This window comes from Fistularia commersonii, chromosome 3 (genome assembly GCF_037954325.1).
Source record: "Fistularia commersonii isolate RoL2024-O1a breed Wild chromosome 3, RoL_Fcom_v1.0, whole genome shotgun sequence".
Classification (NCBI taxonomy): Eukaryota; Metazoa; Chordata; class Actinopteri; order Syngnathiformes; family Fistulariidae; genus Fistularia; species Fistularia commersonii.
The window spans coordinates 26188546-26204894 of record NC_141286.1 but is presented as its reverse complement, the minus strand read 5'-3'; the positions used below and the strand labels follow the sequence as shown (position 1 = coordinate 26204894).

The 16349-nt window shown below is 49.8% G+C and overlaps 1 protein-coding gene across 4 annotated transcripts in view; it reads right to left on the bottom strand.

Annotated features, from left to right (window-relative positions):
* Positions 1-16349, bottom strand: part of LOC147235985 (glypican-6-like) — a 123162-nt gene that overhangs the window by 70295 nt on the left and 36518 nt on the right. For 3 of the 4 annotated variants that reach the window (XM_086144380.1, XM_086144381.1, XM_086144382.1), the window contains exon 2: positions 13396-13554. In XM_086144380.1, the coding sequence (XP_086000506.1) occupies positions 13396-13554 (159 nt within the window). Of the gene's footprint in view, positions 1-8443; positions 8562-13395; positions 13555-16349 lie in introns of those variants that run through there. The other variant, XM_086144383.1, reaches the window with a different exon arrangement.

The following is a 16349-nucleotide window of genomic DNA, read 5'->3' as shown; positions in this document are numbered from 1 at the left end:
AGCACCACTGTCTGTGTGCTTTGTTGATCACGGGTTCCCCCTTTTCATGCGATAATGGTTCTGACCGCCTCCTCTTTGTGGGTTCATCTAGTCCCCTGTCTGGAGGAGACTCAGCTGTAGTCCGGTGCGTTTGTCCTTGCCGCTATTTGTTCTTTACCTCCATTAGAGACTTCGCGAGGCCCGTTTTGAGTCCGATTTTTGATTTCGTCCAGTGCGTTTGTCCTTGCCGCTATTTGTTCTCTGCTTCCATTAGCGACCGAGAACCTTATTTACGAGTTTGGTATTTTGCCCGGTGCGTTTACCCTCGCTGCGTCGTAGTTTGCTGTTGATATCAGAGACTTAGCAAGTTTTATTTTTGGGGTATAAAGGAATCTCCCCTCTGATTCTGCATTTTTTGATCCACCGTCTCTTCGCGGCGTCCTCTCGCTACGGGGGAATCTGAAAGGGCCGGTGCTGGATTTGCGCTACAACCGCTCAAAGTGCCCTTGAATGGAAAACAGTCCGATTAAAGAGAACTTTGTTAATTGTTAATTTGGATTTCTGATTGAGAGATGAAATATTCATCTATTCATTCATTATCTGTTCCGACGGTCAGAGGGTCGGGGAGGCGTGGAGGACGGGGCGCCATCCCGGCGGATGAGGGGCGGGGCTACACCCAGCGGGGAAGCTGTCAATCAAACTTACATACTTTAGGTGCAGAACAATTCTAACCTCAAGGATTTTCACGGCAGGAACAAGGTTTATGTATCTGTGTCCTGGCAGACGTTGACGTGAGACAGCTAGCATAGCGTAGCGTAGCTCCTAGTGCCGGCGTCGTCTGACTAGGAGTTAGCAGTTAGCATGGGTTTAGCTTGATACTGTTAGCTTCGCGTTAGCTTCGTGAGAAAAGACTAATTTCCTGCCAGAGGAGGCGGGAAAATAGGCATTTTTAAAAAGGCTCAGACGCCCACGCCGTCCAGAACGCCTTGAAGTTGGTGTTTCTGCGAGCCGAGAGGAAAACACCGTATCGTCGGAGACAGATATGTGTGATATATAATCCTCCCGCCAAAGCCATGTTCTTTATTTATCTTTTAACTCCTCGATCGCCCTGAAATAATCCCCCCCCCCGAAACTCATAGCGGCGCCGCGGCGACGACACGGAGCCTGATGTGATGAAAGAATCCGAAAGGCCAAATCATGTTTAAATGGCATTTCCATGACATTTCTTTAGCCTGTTTAACCTTTGCCGGGTTTTTTTTTTTTTTATTTCTTTTTTGCGGCGCGCGCCAGCCTGTTTTTCATTCTCGACATCGCCGAACGCCGTATTCATGAATTTCTGCCGGTCTCTAAACAGAAGCGCCGCCGCCGCCGCCGCCGCCGCCGCCCCCCCGGTCTCTCGGGTAGAGCGGCACGAAGGGAATCACAAATGCATCAATCCGGTCGCGGAGCAAATAAAACCTGCATGCGAATTGAATTACATGATGCACGATTTCAGAATTCTGACAGTCGAGAGGGTGAAAGTAATTACGTGCGGCGGGTCGGAATAATTCCCGTGTCGGCGTCACGAGCGACTGAAGGCGCGTCTGGCGGAGCGAGGATCCGAAAGCTTTGTTCGATTTTGAAATTGTTTTTTCTCCCGTCGGTCCGCGAGGGCTCGATTTGATCGTCTAACTTCTTCTGAGGTGGGAGGAAGCGAACCGAAGCCTCCGGGAAAAAAGTCTCCTAGCAAACATCGGGGCGAGATCGACCCGCTGACCGTTGGTTTCCATCTTCTGGCGGTCTTGCAGACTCCACCATGCTCTGGATCGTCCTTCTACCGTCTTTCCCGACACTTTGCCCAGAGAAAGGAGGGACTCTATCTATTATGTAGCGTTTATATCCATGTTTCATGTTGCGTTCGCTTCTGCGCTCCGGCTTTGAAAGGACGCTTTGTCGACGTTTACCATCTGACGCGTCCGTGAGCAGGAGATCAGCCGGGAAGCTCGCGATCCGTCTTTGGAGGTTAGATTTGATGACCGCGTTCCTCATATGGAGGGGAATCTCCTAGTGGACCGTCCCTTGTCTGGGAGGCTTCGGACCTCCTGCATCTCCTCCTGTATCACAGTGGACTTTATGATTGATGCTACCAAATGTTAGCGCCAAACACGTGAAGCGAAAATGAGGCGGGTAGAATTTGTAAACAGCTAGATGTTGATAGCTTCTAACAATACGGGAGCTTCTTGACCACCTGACCACCAAACTCCCTGACCCCTGGCTACCTAACCATCGTGCCATACGGCCACCTGGCTACCACCCGGCTACTTAGCCGTCAGACCACCTGACCGTCTGGCCTGCCGACTCGCTGAGTCATTTAGGAAAAGTCAAAAATGGTGTTTTCAAATATTTCATTGAAGAAAAAGTTGCGCCGGGTCCATTTTACCCGTTGCCGTTTTGCAGTTTTAGCTATGCTGCAATAAATAAAGCCTCAGGTAACCAGGAGACCAGCTGGAACTTTCCGGTCAGAAAACTCAAGATTCATTTATTCCTGGACACGCTGAGGTTCTCCGTCCCCAGTGAAAGATCTCTGGCACGAATTCCTGCGCTTTAGCGGCCGAGTCCTCCTGGGAGAAGGGCCGAGGGGGGGGGGGGGGGGGGGGGGGGGGGCTTAGCGGCTTGACGTCCATCTGTACCAACAAGATCAGCAAACGGCAGCTGCAGGATCCAAGTAGCAGCGGAAAAAAAAAAGAAAAGCCCCTGCAGGTGTGAGTTTGGGGGGGGAAATTATAAAAAAGAAAAAAAAAATCCCCAGCAGAATGTCAAACTGGAAAACCACCAGCGCAGGAGGCGTCACGCCTCCAGAAAACCTCTCCATTATGGTCTTCCAAGCCTGATCCAGCCCCCCCAAAAAAACCCCGAGGCGGAGAACCTTCTCTGGACGTCAGATTGTGGCAGCTTGTTGCGGCAGGAGGAGGAGGAGGAGGCTTCTACCAGGCTTGAAGGGCACGTTCTCCACCTCCTGATTTACAAAGAAATAACAAGACAGGTGGAATGACGGGTCCTGCTGGAACGGTCGAGCCTGGAGAAGATAGTTGGACAAGCTTCTCAGACGCTCATCTGGATCTTCAGTGGCGCTTCTGGTGCTTTGGTTCTTCTCCACGTTCCTCCTCGGGAAACAGTCGGATTCGATGAAGACGAACTGTCCGTCTGTGTGGATGTGAACGTTTACAGATTTGCTCTTTCTGGATTTGGAAACGAAGCCTCTTTTATTGATGTATTTATTCTTTTTCGCTCGTCACGTCTCCGCCCGAGGTTCTCAGCGCCTGGTCCTCTTCTTCTGCTCGCCGCCGGGCCGACCTCCTCCGGCTCGCAGGGGTTTTAAAATTAGACTTCATTAAACTCTGTTGAATTAGGAATGAGAGCGACTGCTGGTTATGTGCTTTAAAAAAATAAAGAAACTCCTTTGTTGCGGAGAGGGAAGGGCGGGAGGCAAACGGCGTTTAGCTTCATCTCGCCACCTCCTGCCTCAGAGCCTCTCCGGCGAGGAGATGCTAAAAGAAGACTCTGTTTTTTAAACCTCAACAAACTCCATGGTGTTCCTGACAGGAACGGTCAACCGCAAAAACAATGGGCGAGGTCATTATTTCGTAACAAACCGCCGTTCCCGCGGCATCCAGACGCGCCGCCGGAGTCAATTAGCTTGGGAAGTCAAAGCGACTTCCTCCCGCGGATTACCGCTAGCGACCGTCCAATTGGCGCCACGCAACGTCACCTCGACAGCCTCCGAGTTGGTCGGTTTGTGTCCATTTCATGAGCGCTCGCCGCCGCCACTTGTTTACTCAGGCGTGGGACGCGTCCCGGCAGGGATCCGGAGATGTTTCCTTTGAGTTTCCGCACAAGTTTGGTTAAAATTCCGAAACAAAAGCAGATCCGTCCCGCTCGAGTTTGGCTCCGGGAAGCAGCCTCGTCAGAGGGAACCTTTTCGTTTCGTCGATGCGACGTGCACCTGCAGCTCCGACCTCGAAAACAAACCTCCGCAGGAGAAAAAGAGCGACATCCATGGACCATCAGGTGGTCGGAGTGTTTTTATCTTCTCCCTGCAACCCTGTGAGGAACCCCGTTAGCCGTGAGCTAACTCCACACTTATTCTGGCCAAAATATTGATGTTCCTCTGCGAGCCCTCACTTTGACATACAGGACAGAAGAGCTTGGACCTCTTTGGACCAGGATAGCTTTTAAAATGACGCTCTGCACACTGAGTTCCACCAAACATCTCCGTCATGTGTAAGCATAAAAACACCCTGCCTCGGACTAGCGGCTAGGAGGTGAAGTGCTGAAACACCTGCGGATCACGTGACCAAACAGGAACATGCAACAAAGCAACACAATTAGCGAACGCTAAAACCATATTGAATTAGCTTTCATGCTAGCCCGGTTTTGTCCGGGTTCCCCGTGAGAAACGCTTACGTTCCTTATGTTCGTTGTCGATATCGTGACACGAGACCAGCGCAGACAGAAACATCCGAACTCTTGGAAAAGCTACAAAAATCACGCGTTTGCGCCGACGGACTCACGGGACCTTCCTGGTTACCATGACGATCTCAGCCCAAGATCCAGATCCACTAGAGCGCTGGAGCCGTCCCTGACCCCGGGTCCGCAAGGAAAATCTTTCTTGGTACAAAGAAAGTTCTTTAATTCGACCTTCCGGATCTTATTTTGAAAAAGGACCGTTTCGGCGTTTCCCTCGCAGCCGAGCGTCACGTCCGGACTATAAGACGCCGCTTTCTTCACACGCTTTAAACAACGACGCGGCTAATTGACGAGCTAACGAGCTTCATGTCACCCAAAACGCTTAACCTCGTCGTATCGGACCGATGAAATGAGCGTGATATTCTGAGGCCGTCCAATTCCGGCGCAGAAAAAGACGAATTTAACGGTTTTAGGAGGAAGAACAAGATAGCCACCAGGACAAAGTGGCGTAAAAACCGTCCCTGGTACAAAAAAAAAGGATGGGAACCGCAGCGGGAGAATCTTTCAGAAGCCGCCGCCCTTCCCGTCACTCGCTGGTGCTCGGGCACCCAAAAAAAAAAAAAAAGAAACCAGAGGTTATTTATTCATGAGCGCTTCCAGGAAACCGCCGCGTGGTGCCGGTCTTGGGTTTCACCAGAAAGAGGCGAACGGCGGTCGCGGGGGTTTGTCATCTTCACCGCCCGGAACGAAGAGCCAGGAGGGGTCAACGCTTCTTCACCGCCGTCCCGCCGCTGACTCAGCCGCTGCAAACACTACAACCGCTCAGCGGCCATGCTGGCACGCGATGTGCGTGTTATTCTAACACACACACACACACGCGAAAAGCCGTTAAGCTAAACTCCTCCAGACGGGTGTGAAAAATAAAACATAAACCCAAATAAATTGTATGGGGTGTGAATTAGGAGGAAAAACTTGACATTTTACAAGCCCTTAACAACCCCCCTCCTTCAGGAAGTCATTACAGTACATGCTACTTTGAGCAGCACACACACACACACACACACACACACACACCCATTAAATTGACTGCAGGATAATTACCCACGCATAATTTCTCTGTAACTAACGGGTTTTACGTTGGTTAGATTCTCCTCTGTTACATCACCGCTCATTAACGTCGCGGCGGCGGAGGCGACCTGTCAATCACAGGAGTCACATGACATGAAGAGACGTCCAACCGAGCGCCTTCTCGTCACGGGCTTTCATGAAGATGGAGAACATGGAGATTCCACACGGAGAACGTCCGGTCACGAATCTGATCTATCTGGGGAAAGAGGCGGGGCTTAACCTGGAGGGGTCAGCTGTCAATCACAGACATCCGACCAATCAGCCTCTCGTTGGGTTTCTTCAATGCACCTGGTGAGAACATGGAGAGAACCCAGGCAGGAGAACATGGACCTCCAGGTGACTCCTCGCCCTGCGGCCGTCACGCGACCAGACGCTGAAGGCGGGATCAGATGTTATCAGAAGCAGGTCTCCATGGTTCTCCATGGTTCTCCTGGAAACCCAGATATCTGCAGAAGGTGCGTCCACATGCTGGACGTGGCGTTGGACCATCTGGAGATCGGACATGACGTGGAAGGTGCGGTTGGAGGAAGCCGTGACGCTGAAAGACCTGCTGGTGAAAGACCTGCTCCAGCTCCGGCTCTAAATATTTGATTTGCCTCCTGTCGCCATGGTTACAACAGCTACATGCCCTGCGCTCACATCCGTGGAGACACTTTGGAGGTTCAAGAGACCAGAACGACTTCTTTCTTCTCTAAATTTGGCTTGAAGCTTCCATTCTGTGGGTTAATGTTCTCCTGCCTGGGTTCTCCAGATGTTCTCCACTGGATCCCGCTCCTCCACGGGTCCACGGTCTTTTTCGAGGACGTCGCTTCACGCAGACGAGAACCACATTCCGCTCGGGTTCTCCAGGTTCTCCGGCAATAACAGCTAACAGATACTTCACAACGTGCATCTAGAGCATCTAGAACATCTAGAGCTGGCAGAGATCACGGTTGGACAACTAGTTAACCGTCATCGTCGGATTGATATCACCTCCTCGAGTGTGTGTGTGTGTGTGTGTGTGTGTGTGTGTGTCACCGCTTCATCATTAGCGCTACATATAAATAAAATAGAATAAGCAGCAAGCAAATGTCACAGATTCTTGGAATCTTTGTTTTTTTCAACGAATGTTATTTTCCACCAGGAGTTTTTTTTAATAAATGAATCGTCTCCTGCGTATTTGCGTTGGTCTCTGACCTCCACTTCAGCTTCAGGGGTGGAAGGAACATCTGACCGGGCGGCGGCGGGGAGATGAGCAGCTTCTCCGTCGCGACAAGTTCAATGGCAGAGCGGCGAGCTTTGATTAACGGCAGGTAAATAAATGACATAAATGACAGGTTTTTCACTTTGCATTAAATATCATGTCGAGTTTCCTTTATTTTTAACATATCGGCTGAAAAGTAAAAAAAACCTTCAATTAAATGTATAGTTCATACTCAAGGAAACTGACTCGCATTCAAACGCTGGAAACATGCCGCTATTTTTGAATTTACATAAAACCTCAGTCAGAGGCAGCGTTTAACCTGGACCGGCCAGCTGTCAATCACAGGATCAGCTGTCAATCACAGGGTCAGCTGTCAATCACAGGGTCAGCTGTCAATCACAGGGTCAGCTGTCAATCACAGGATCAGCTGTCAATCACAGGGTCAGCTGTCAATCACAGGGTCAGCTGTCAATCACAGGCCCGCCTATAGAGACATCCAACCATTCATTTTCTCATTCTCATATAAGAACAAGGATGGAGAACATGAAGAGAACCCACAGAGAGGACCAAGACAGGCATGGGGTCAGCTGTCAATCATGGGGTCAGCTGTCAATCAATAGATCAGCTGTCAATCATAAGATCAGCTGTCAATCATGGGGTCAGCTGTTAATCAAACACCAAACTGCATAAGGAGACATCCTATAGAGTTAATTCTCTCATTCACACCGATGCACAAGCTGGGGGAGAAAATGTAGGAACCCATGCAGAGACCAGGAGAACATGTTAGAACCCAACTAAGAACCAGGAGAACACATTCTAACCCAACCAGGAACCAGAAAAACGTGTTATAAACCAAACCAGGAACCAGGAGAACACGTAGGAACCCATGCAAGGACCAGGAGAACATGTTAGAACCCAACTAAGAACCAGGAGAACACATTCTAACCCAACCAGGAACCAGAAAAACGTGTTATAAACCAAACCAGGAACCAGAAGAACACGTAGGAACCCATGCAAGGACCAGGAGAACATGTTAGAACCCAACCAGGACTAGGAGAACATTTTGCAACCCTTGCAAGGAACAGGAGAACATGTGAGAACCTGTAGGAACCCAACCAGGAAGCAGGAGAACACGTAGGAACCCATGCAAGGACCAGGGGAACATATTAGAACCCAACCAGGAACCAGGAGAACATGTAGGAACCCAACCATGGACCGGAAGAAGATGTTCTAACCCAACCAGGGACCAGAAGAACGTGTTATAAACCAAACCTGGAACCAGGAGAACACGTAGGAACCCATGCAAGGACCAGGAGAACGTGTTAGAACCCAACCAGGACTAGGAGAACATTTTGCAACCCTTGCAAGGAGCAGTAGAACATGTGAGAACCTGTAGGTAGGAAGATGTGAGAACCCTTGCAGACCCAGAGGCCGTCCTGTCCGGAGAAGAAGAAGAAGAAGTTCTCTGAGGAAACTCCGTCACAGAGATAATCCGGTTCAGCGGAACGTCTCAAACAGAACCTTCAACTGAATTAACGGCGTGAAGCGACTCCCGGCGGGGAGATCCTGACGTGTGTGTGTGTGTGTGTGTGTGTGTGTGTGTGTGTGTGTGTGTGTGTGTGTGTGTGTGTGTGTGTGAAGGAGGGGGTTCAATGGGCTGGGAGAAAAAGCAGCAAACATCAGAAGATCAGCAAGCGTGACGCTCACCTGCGTGAATATGACCGGGTTCTGGAGGAGGGAGGAGAAGCAGCAGGAGGAGCGAAGCCTCCATGAAGCCCTGAGCAGACGTCCACATCTTCTCCAAAGACCTTCAGACTGCTTCCAGTCTTTATCTAGTACTTATCACTGAGCCTGGACCGCAAATCCTTCCAGAATAAAGATGCTCTCTTCTTCTTGAAGCGGCTCTGCAGCCAGCCACACACACACACACACACACACACACACACACACACACACACACACTCACACACACACACATTGAGTGCAACCACCCTGGGTGGGCAGAACATTGATCTGACAAGGTTCTCCGTGCCACAGCAGGGATCTGCCACGGCTCCTGAGTCCCAACTAGCAGGACTCGATTGTCCACCTGTCAGTCAAAGCCACACACACACACACACACACACACACACACACACACACACACACACACACGGACGGTTCTTCTGTCAATCCAAGACGTCCAACCAGTCCTGCTCTCATTCAGGACTGTGGGTGGAGGGCGGAGAACCGACGGAGAACCTGAGGAACCCAGTCCACCAGGGTTCCTGGTCCTCACCTGGACCTCCAGCTGCTGGAAGGTGCTGGTTTTTGTTCCGCAAAGTGTGAACGTGTGAGATCGGTATGTAGAACATCTCCTATCCTCTGGAGGGTAACTGAGCTGTTGCTTCCTGTAGAACCAGCCAACGTTCTCCAGGTTCTCCTGCTGGGATGCAAACAGACGCCCGCTAATGAGAAGGATCTCAGCCTGCTTCCTTCCCAGGCGGGATGATGAGGTTCTTCCAGGGTTCCTCTTTGTTCCCGAGTCCCTCCCGGGTTTCCGATCGGGCCGGCAGACAAAGAGGCGAGAGCTTCTTTCTTCTTCACATCTCCTTCTCCGTCAGCCTCGCCGGGCGTTCGGTTGCTTCACTTGCGTTTCTTCTCAACCAGGAGGTTCCCACCACGCATGTGACCCGGAACCCTACTGAGCATGCTCAGTAGACGCCCTTCCACGATGTGGAGAAACAGGAAGTGGCCGTCGGCGGCGCCTCCTGACGGAGGAACGACTTCGATTCTGGGATGTCGGGAGGCGTGGATCACACGGTCCATCTCTGAAGGCTTCTTCTTCTCTTCTTCTTTGAACCCACAGGAAGCCACATGTTTGCTTCATTATAAAGGTTCCTGGTTCAATTCCTTCCCACATGGAGTCTCCATGTTCTCCACATGTCTGCGTGGGGTTCCTCTGGATCTCTTGGTTCCTCTGGATCTCCAGGTCCCACTAGATCTCCAGGTTCCTCCTGATCTCCAGGTCCCTCTGGATCTCCAGGTTCCTCTGGATCTCCAGTTCCTTCTGGATCTCCATGTCCCTCTGAATCTCCAGGTCCCCCTGGATCTCCAGGTCCCACTTGATCTCCAGGTTCCTCTGGATCTCCAGGTCCTTCTGGATCTCCAGCTTCCTCCTTCAGTCCCAAAACAACGCTGGAGGTTCACTGGAGACCCCACGTTCCCCAGATGTCGGCATAGATTTATGTTGAGTGTGAGGAGTGAACGAGAGAATGGTTGAACGTGTCATCACGAGGCTCTGTGATTGGTCCAGGATAAGCCCCGCCTCCCACCCTATCCCAGCAGGGATTGGCTGCGACCCCGAGGGCGGGATAAGAGGAATAAATAAAGAATGAATGAATCTAAAAACGCAGCGAGCGTCTCCTGCGGTGGATTGGACTCCTTGTTTGTTTATAGCTTATTTTTAGCAGCTAATTGGGCCTGTTAGCGCAGCCTGCTAGCTAGCTGCTAGCGAGGCGAGGGGGCGGAGCTTTTCCGTCCCCGCCGTCTGTCAAAAATGGGAGCCGAGGCTTCCGGAACGCCGCAAGTCCGGCCGCCGAGTCCATTAGCCTTCGCTTTCCGCGGATAATCGCCGGTTTAAATGCGCGTTAAAACACACGTGGCGTCGGAGACGGATCCGGCGCCTCGGACGCGAGCTTGGGTCGTTTTTTCGATTGATTTCCTCGCCGAAGCGGGCGCCAAATGTCATTTCTCGCCGCTACAAAGAGCTTTTTCCCCGCCGCCGCCGACGGAGGGGGGAGGCGGGTGAGCGAGGAGAGGCTGGATATCAAACAGATTCGGTGAAGAAAAGAAGCGGCGTCCGCAAACCCGCCCGGAGCGGCGCTTTCGGTCTCACTCGACTCCACGTGAAGCGTCTCACAATCGCATGCCATCCGCCGCAAATTAAACTTTAACAGACGTGATGAAACTCGCCCTCCACGAGCCGCCATCTTCACATCTCGCCGTCTTTGTTAACGGCGATGCGTTCAGGGAAGTAAAATAAAATAAAAACAACAACGCGGGGTTTTTAAGTGTAATGTGGCGTCTCCTGGGGAGGCCGGAGGTTCGGCGGCGGTCCGGAAGGTTCCCCGGAATGTTAAAATCGAGCCGTCGCTTCTGGATTATTCAATAATGCATCAAAACCCCGCGGCGTCCGGCGGGGGAGGAAGGGGGAGCGGGCGGTAATCAAAAAGTGAGTTAAGGTTTTTATAATAGGGTCCTATAAATAAGCGGGGACAGAAACGAGGGCCGGGTGTCATCCCCCGGGGGGGGGGGGCGGGGACGCCGCCGCGGGCGCCATGGCGACGGCGGCGCGTGAACGTTTCCCTCCGGCGCTCGTCGGATCGTCCCAATTAAAACCCGCGACCTTCGGCGGCTAATTAAAGCTCCGCCGCCTCTCCTGTGGATTCCGCCAGACCCTGAACGCCTCATTTGACGGTTGTTCTTCGTTCCTGGAAGGATCCGGAAGCCCCGCCCGGCGATTCATCTTCTTCACGTCACGCTGGGGTTTGCTGAGGACTCCCTCACGTGAGCGGGACCTCGCCGGGTTCTCCTGCCCGGGTTCTCCAGGTCTTGATGGTCCGCAGGTGTGAACGAGAGGGTGAACGGTTGGACGTTGCTATTGGCGGGTCTGTGATTGACGGTGATTCACCGTGACAACAATCGGTCTCCATGTTCTCCTGTCTGCTCAGGGTTCTGGAAGGTTCCTCCCACAGTCCAAACAGGAGATGTGAACCAGTGAGAGAATTGGGGAATGAGAACAAATAAGTGAATGGTTCTCTGAGACGAGTCAATCAAAGAGTGGAGACTTGTATGTCTTGTGTTTTGATATGTGTTATGAATAGGAGAGTGAATCTTCTTCTTTCTTTCCCTTCAGGGTTCTCCACAGTGAATCAACCTTCTTCAACAACCTTCAGCAACCTTCTACCCAGATCTTCCCCGTGGTTTGAACATGAACAGAGTGTTCATGTTCAAAGCGTCTCAGTCCTCACATTGTCTCGGTCATACATGTCCTGCTCCCCTATGACAAATTGTTCTCCTTTAGGCTTTTCCCTTCAGGGGTCTCCACCCAATTCTCTAGATCCTCCTCTCTCTCGCCAACTAACTTCATATCTTCTTTCACAATGTTCATGAATCTTCTCTTTGGTCTTCCTCTAGACCTCCAACTCACGCTGTGTCCATGACCCAACCATTTCAGTCTGGCTTCTCTGACCTTCTCCCCAAAACATCTACCGTGTGCTGTCCCTCTGACGGACTCATTCCTGATCCTCTCCATCCTGGTCACTCCCAAAGAGAACCTCGACATCTTCATCTCTGCGACCTGCAGTTCTACCTCCTGTCCTTTGGCCATTGTCTCTGTTTGTAGACCATCTCACCACCTCGACCTTTGACGGGTCCACCCTGGACCGATGACGGCCGGGGCGGCTCAGATAATGAATGAATGACCGAGTCCACCACATCATTTCCTTTATCTTCACCATCCGATCACGCCTACGTCGGTGACAGAACAAACCCAGGCTCTAAAAATATCACCGACTTTCGCCCCGCAAACGAGGCGGTTCTCGAAGGAATGGGAACTTCAAGAGATTATATAGAGAACCGGGGAAAAAAAAAAAAAAAAAGTCATTTCAGCCGAACACGAGCGCGGGGTTCTTAACACGGTGCTTTCAGGCCCGCGGCTTCCAGAGATGCTATCTGGACCTCAGTCTCTCGCTGGATTACATCCTTCTGCAGAGGTGAGGCTTTTCTTCCCGGGCGATAAAAAAGTTCGACAGAAAGCTAAAGGTGGGGGGTTGGAGACCGAACTGTGACTCACCGCCGAGATGCTCAACTTCCAGCTTTGCCAGACAAGAGCGGAGATCATTTCTGCCCTTTTGTTCGGCTAGCGCTTCAGCTAGCACTTCCTCACGTCTATTAGCTACTTGATGATGAAGGCTAATTGAACAACGAGGATGAACGGAATAAATTCAGACAGCTAACGTCAGGCACTTTGACCGATGACCTCCGCTTTACTCGGCCCAGGAGGCTCCTTCTCCACGTGGATCTACATGAGTCCATCCTGGACCTCTCGGCTTCGCTCCCCATGGCGAGGTGGTTATCTTGGATTATTCTGGCACAACAACAGTCGAGATGTGTCTCTGGAGGTTCTAAAGTCCTCCAGATGATGGTGAATTCTTGTCGAAACCTTCCTGTCTCAGCAACTGGACTGTGAGGAGTTGGTTTTTGGGCAGGTTGAGGTTATGGTGGCTTGTTGTGTTGCTCTTTTGTTCCAACGAATGATACCTCTATTAGCATAACAACCTCTCTTACATTGAGCTTCTGCAGATCAACTCCTCCATCGCCGTCACCTCGGCCCGCCCGAAAACCTTCCAGTTATATTCAGAAACTCCCCGTAGAAGTGAAGAAGCCCCTGGGATGAGAGCTGATACCGAGTCAAGTGAAGAAATTCAAGTCCAGTCGCCGCAACAAGAAGATTTGGACGAGAGCAGTGGAGACTATTAGCGGCGTTGCTGTTAGCGAACGGAGGCGGAAGCAGCCAGGAAGTAAGACAGAAATCAAAACAAAACAAGAACTCCAAGCGGGTCCTTCACCGAGTAGCACCTCTCCGCTCGACGGCCAAGAGAACGGCGGAGGCTTACCGTCGAACTTCTTGTGCTTGGAGACGAAGGTGGCCCGGACGTACCGGCTGCTCTCCTCCACCATGTTCTCGAACTCCAGCTTTGCTTGCAGGCTGAGCTTGTCCTCCATGTCGGACGTGCAGCAGGTGTATCCCTGAGGGCAGACGCGCAGGTGCTCACCTAGACAGAAAGACAACGTCATCTTTGATTATTGTTGTTTTTGGGAGGTGGTGGAGAACATCTCTGCGGGCATTGTGTGGTTGTGGCTCCGCTGGAGGTGGAGGTGCAGAAAAAACAAGAGCGAGAAGTTTGTTGCTAACACCTGCTTGTTGCTAAGTGAACCGTTGTCGCGCCGCCTTCCTTCACAGCAGCGTCCTTCAGGGTCGCGAGAAGGTACCAGAAAATTCAAGTGGCACATGAAGATACCAATCGCTTTATTTACAAATAATGCACAAAAATGCATAAAATAATATTTTGTGTATTTTTTTTTTTTTTAATAATCATCACGGGCCATAAGAAAGCAAGTGAAAGAAGATGCTTTCCATGGAAATCGAAGACAAACTAAGCAAAGCGTGACCATGTGACCCATATCGCACGTGACTATAACCATGATTTTTCTTTTTAATGTCCCTTAATATCAATATCCTTCTTTTTCAGGGTTTTTATATATTAATATCCTTATTTCGTGACTTTTTTGGGGCCTGAAACAAATTGTTTTTTGTTATTTTAAACCGGGAAAATCAATTTACTCTCCGCAAAAAATGAAAAACATAGGAACCCACAACGCAGAGCACCGACTCCTCGTTCTAAACGCACAAGTAGAACGTTTAGCGCAGGGGTGTCAAACATACGGCCCGCGAGGGGATTCCACCAGACCCGCAGGATCATTTGAAAGTGAAAAAATGCTTAAAAGACAAGGATTTATTTTTTTTAATTAAGTGCAATTCGAGAATTTTCCGCTAGGTGGCGCACTATTTTGGTCAGAGTGGACGACAATCCGCATCTCTGAGACGGACCAATCAGCAGACGGTATCGATGCACCACCTGCTGCTTGTTATGACGTTGTTTCCACCCTGTTCTCCACCTCCTGCTACGCCCTCATCAGCCAAAATGTCGTTATCAAACTAGAGAAAAGTAGTTAAAGAGTGTAGAATTTTCAGAGAAAAATGGACTACGTCCTATTTATTTATGGAGACGCAGGGAAACCTTTGTGCTCGGCGTGTTTGCAACAAGTTTCGGTATTTAAGGAATATAATATACGGCGCCGCTACGAGACTGATAAGAGTGAAAAATATGACAGTTTGCAAAGAAACTGAGAAGAGATAAGATCGACCAATCGCAGGCAGGTCTGAGGAAACAGCGTCCACTTTCACCCATAGATGAGAAATCAGTGAAGCAGCGGTAAAAGCCAGCTAGCTAATTGCTGGTGAAAATGTGCAATTTAATGTTAGTCAGCAGCTTCACTACAAACGAGTATGATGGAATTCTGCTGTTCATGCAACTCCATGCGTTTTCAGTATGTTTTGTGTGTGTTTGCATGTTTCATGGATGAAGTTTACACATTTACAGGACAGGTGAAAACTCCAATCCTTACACATTTAATAGCACCCTTTTTAGTGTGTAAGGTGTAGGCAGGGATTCAATTTAGATTTTATATGCACATGTGTAAATGGTTTAAAAATCCCTTTCTTTATAAGTCTCATTTAATCTTAAAGTGCATTTCTATATTTTTCAATACCAATTACTTGTTAAAGTTTTGTGCCTTTGTACGATCAGTGGGATCACATGATCACGTGATCGCAATGCAAACATGTGAATGATAAAAGTAAATTGCACTTTTGTCGATGGAAATATGAGGTGTTTCATGAAATGTTTTGTAAAGGGATTGGTCATTAAATTCCAAGATTTTCTAATGTCCTTGTACTTCTTTACACCAAAAAAGAGGAAAGACATGATATTTTGGTTATTTATTGTTGAATATGCTATTATTTTAATGGTCCGGCCCACTTGACATCTACCTCGGCCGAATGTGGCCGCCATGAGAAATGAGTTTGACACTCCTGGTTTAGCATTTTTAGCAACGTTTCTCCCGCCATTCTCCGATCCACTGAGCGGAAGGCAAAACGGCGGCCGAGCGGAGGAGATGAAAAAGTAAAAGGTAAAAAAAAAAAGAAAAACAAAAATAGATGCGGTGTCGCGGATGAAAAACGAGAGGAGCGGCGGATGATACCAAAGGAAAGATGGCAGGACAGGAAGTGAGGTGAGGAGCGATATGAAAATTACCTTATAAATAAACATGCGCGCCTAAAAAAAGATCCCCGTCGAAACACCTGCGACCGAAGGCAGACATCAGGGCTTGTGTTATTATCGCTAAGACTATTTTTATTATTATTATTGTTATTATTGCCGAAAATTGCGGCGCTTCGGCCTCGGACGAGCGGCATTCATCTCCCCCGGTCTGTTATTTACCGCCTGCATTAATGTTGCCTCATTTCTCCCGACGGCGCCGGCAGCTTTGAACCGGGCGGCTGATTCAACCGCAGCCTGCGCCGCAATTTAAATAAAAGAAGAGCGAAGCGCACATCCTCCGCCACTTTCAAATTATCTGTGATAATAATAAATATAATAACGGTGTACATTTAGGGTTAAAAGTATCGCAGCTGTCTTTCAGGTTCTTCTTCGGCGCCGGCGTCTCCTCGGTAACGGATTGACGACCCGATTCGAATGTGTTATTTTTACTGATTTTTTTTTTTTTTTTTTTTAAATTGTTGCTTTGCGCTTCAGTTAAAGAAAAAAGATTAAAGCGTCTGGAGTGTTCGTTCATTCGTTAGCTTTAGCGCTCATCCTGCACTCGGGGTCGCGAGGAGGGGGCGGAGCCTATCCCAGCGCTCATTCACTCACTCATTCACACGTCCTACGGAGACAAACAACCTTTCACTCGTTCATTTGAAGTTTCCCCGAAGTGGGACGACGTC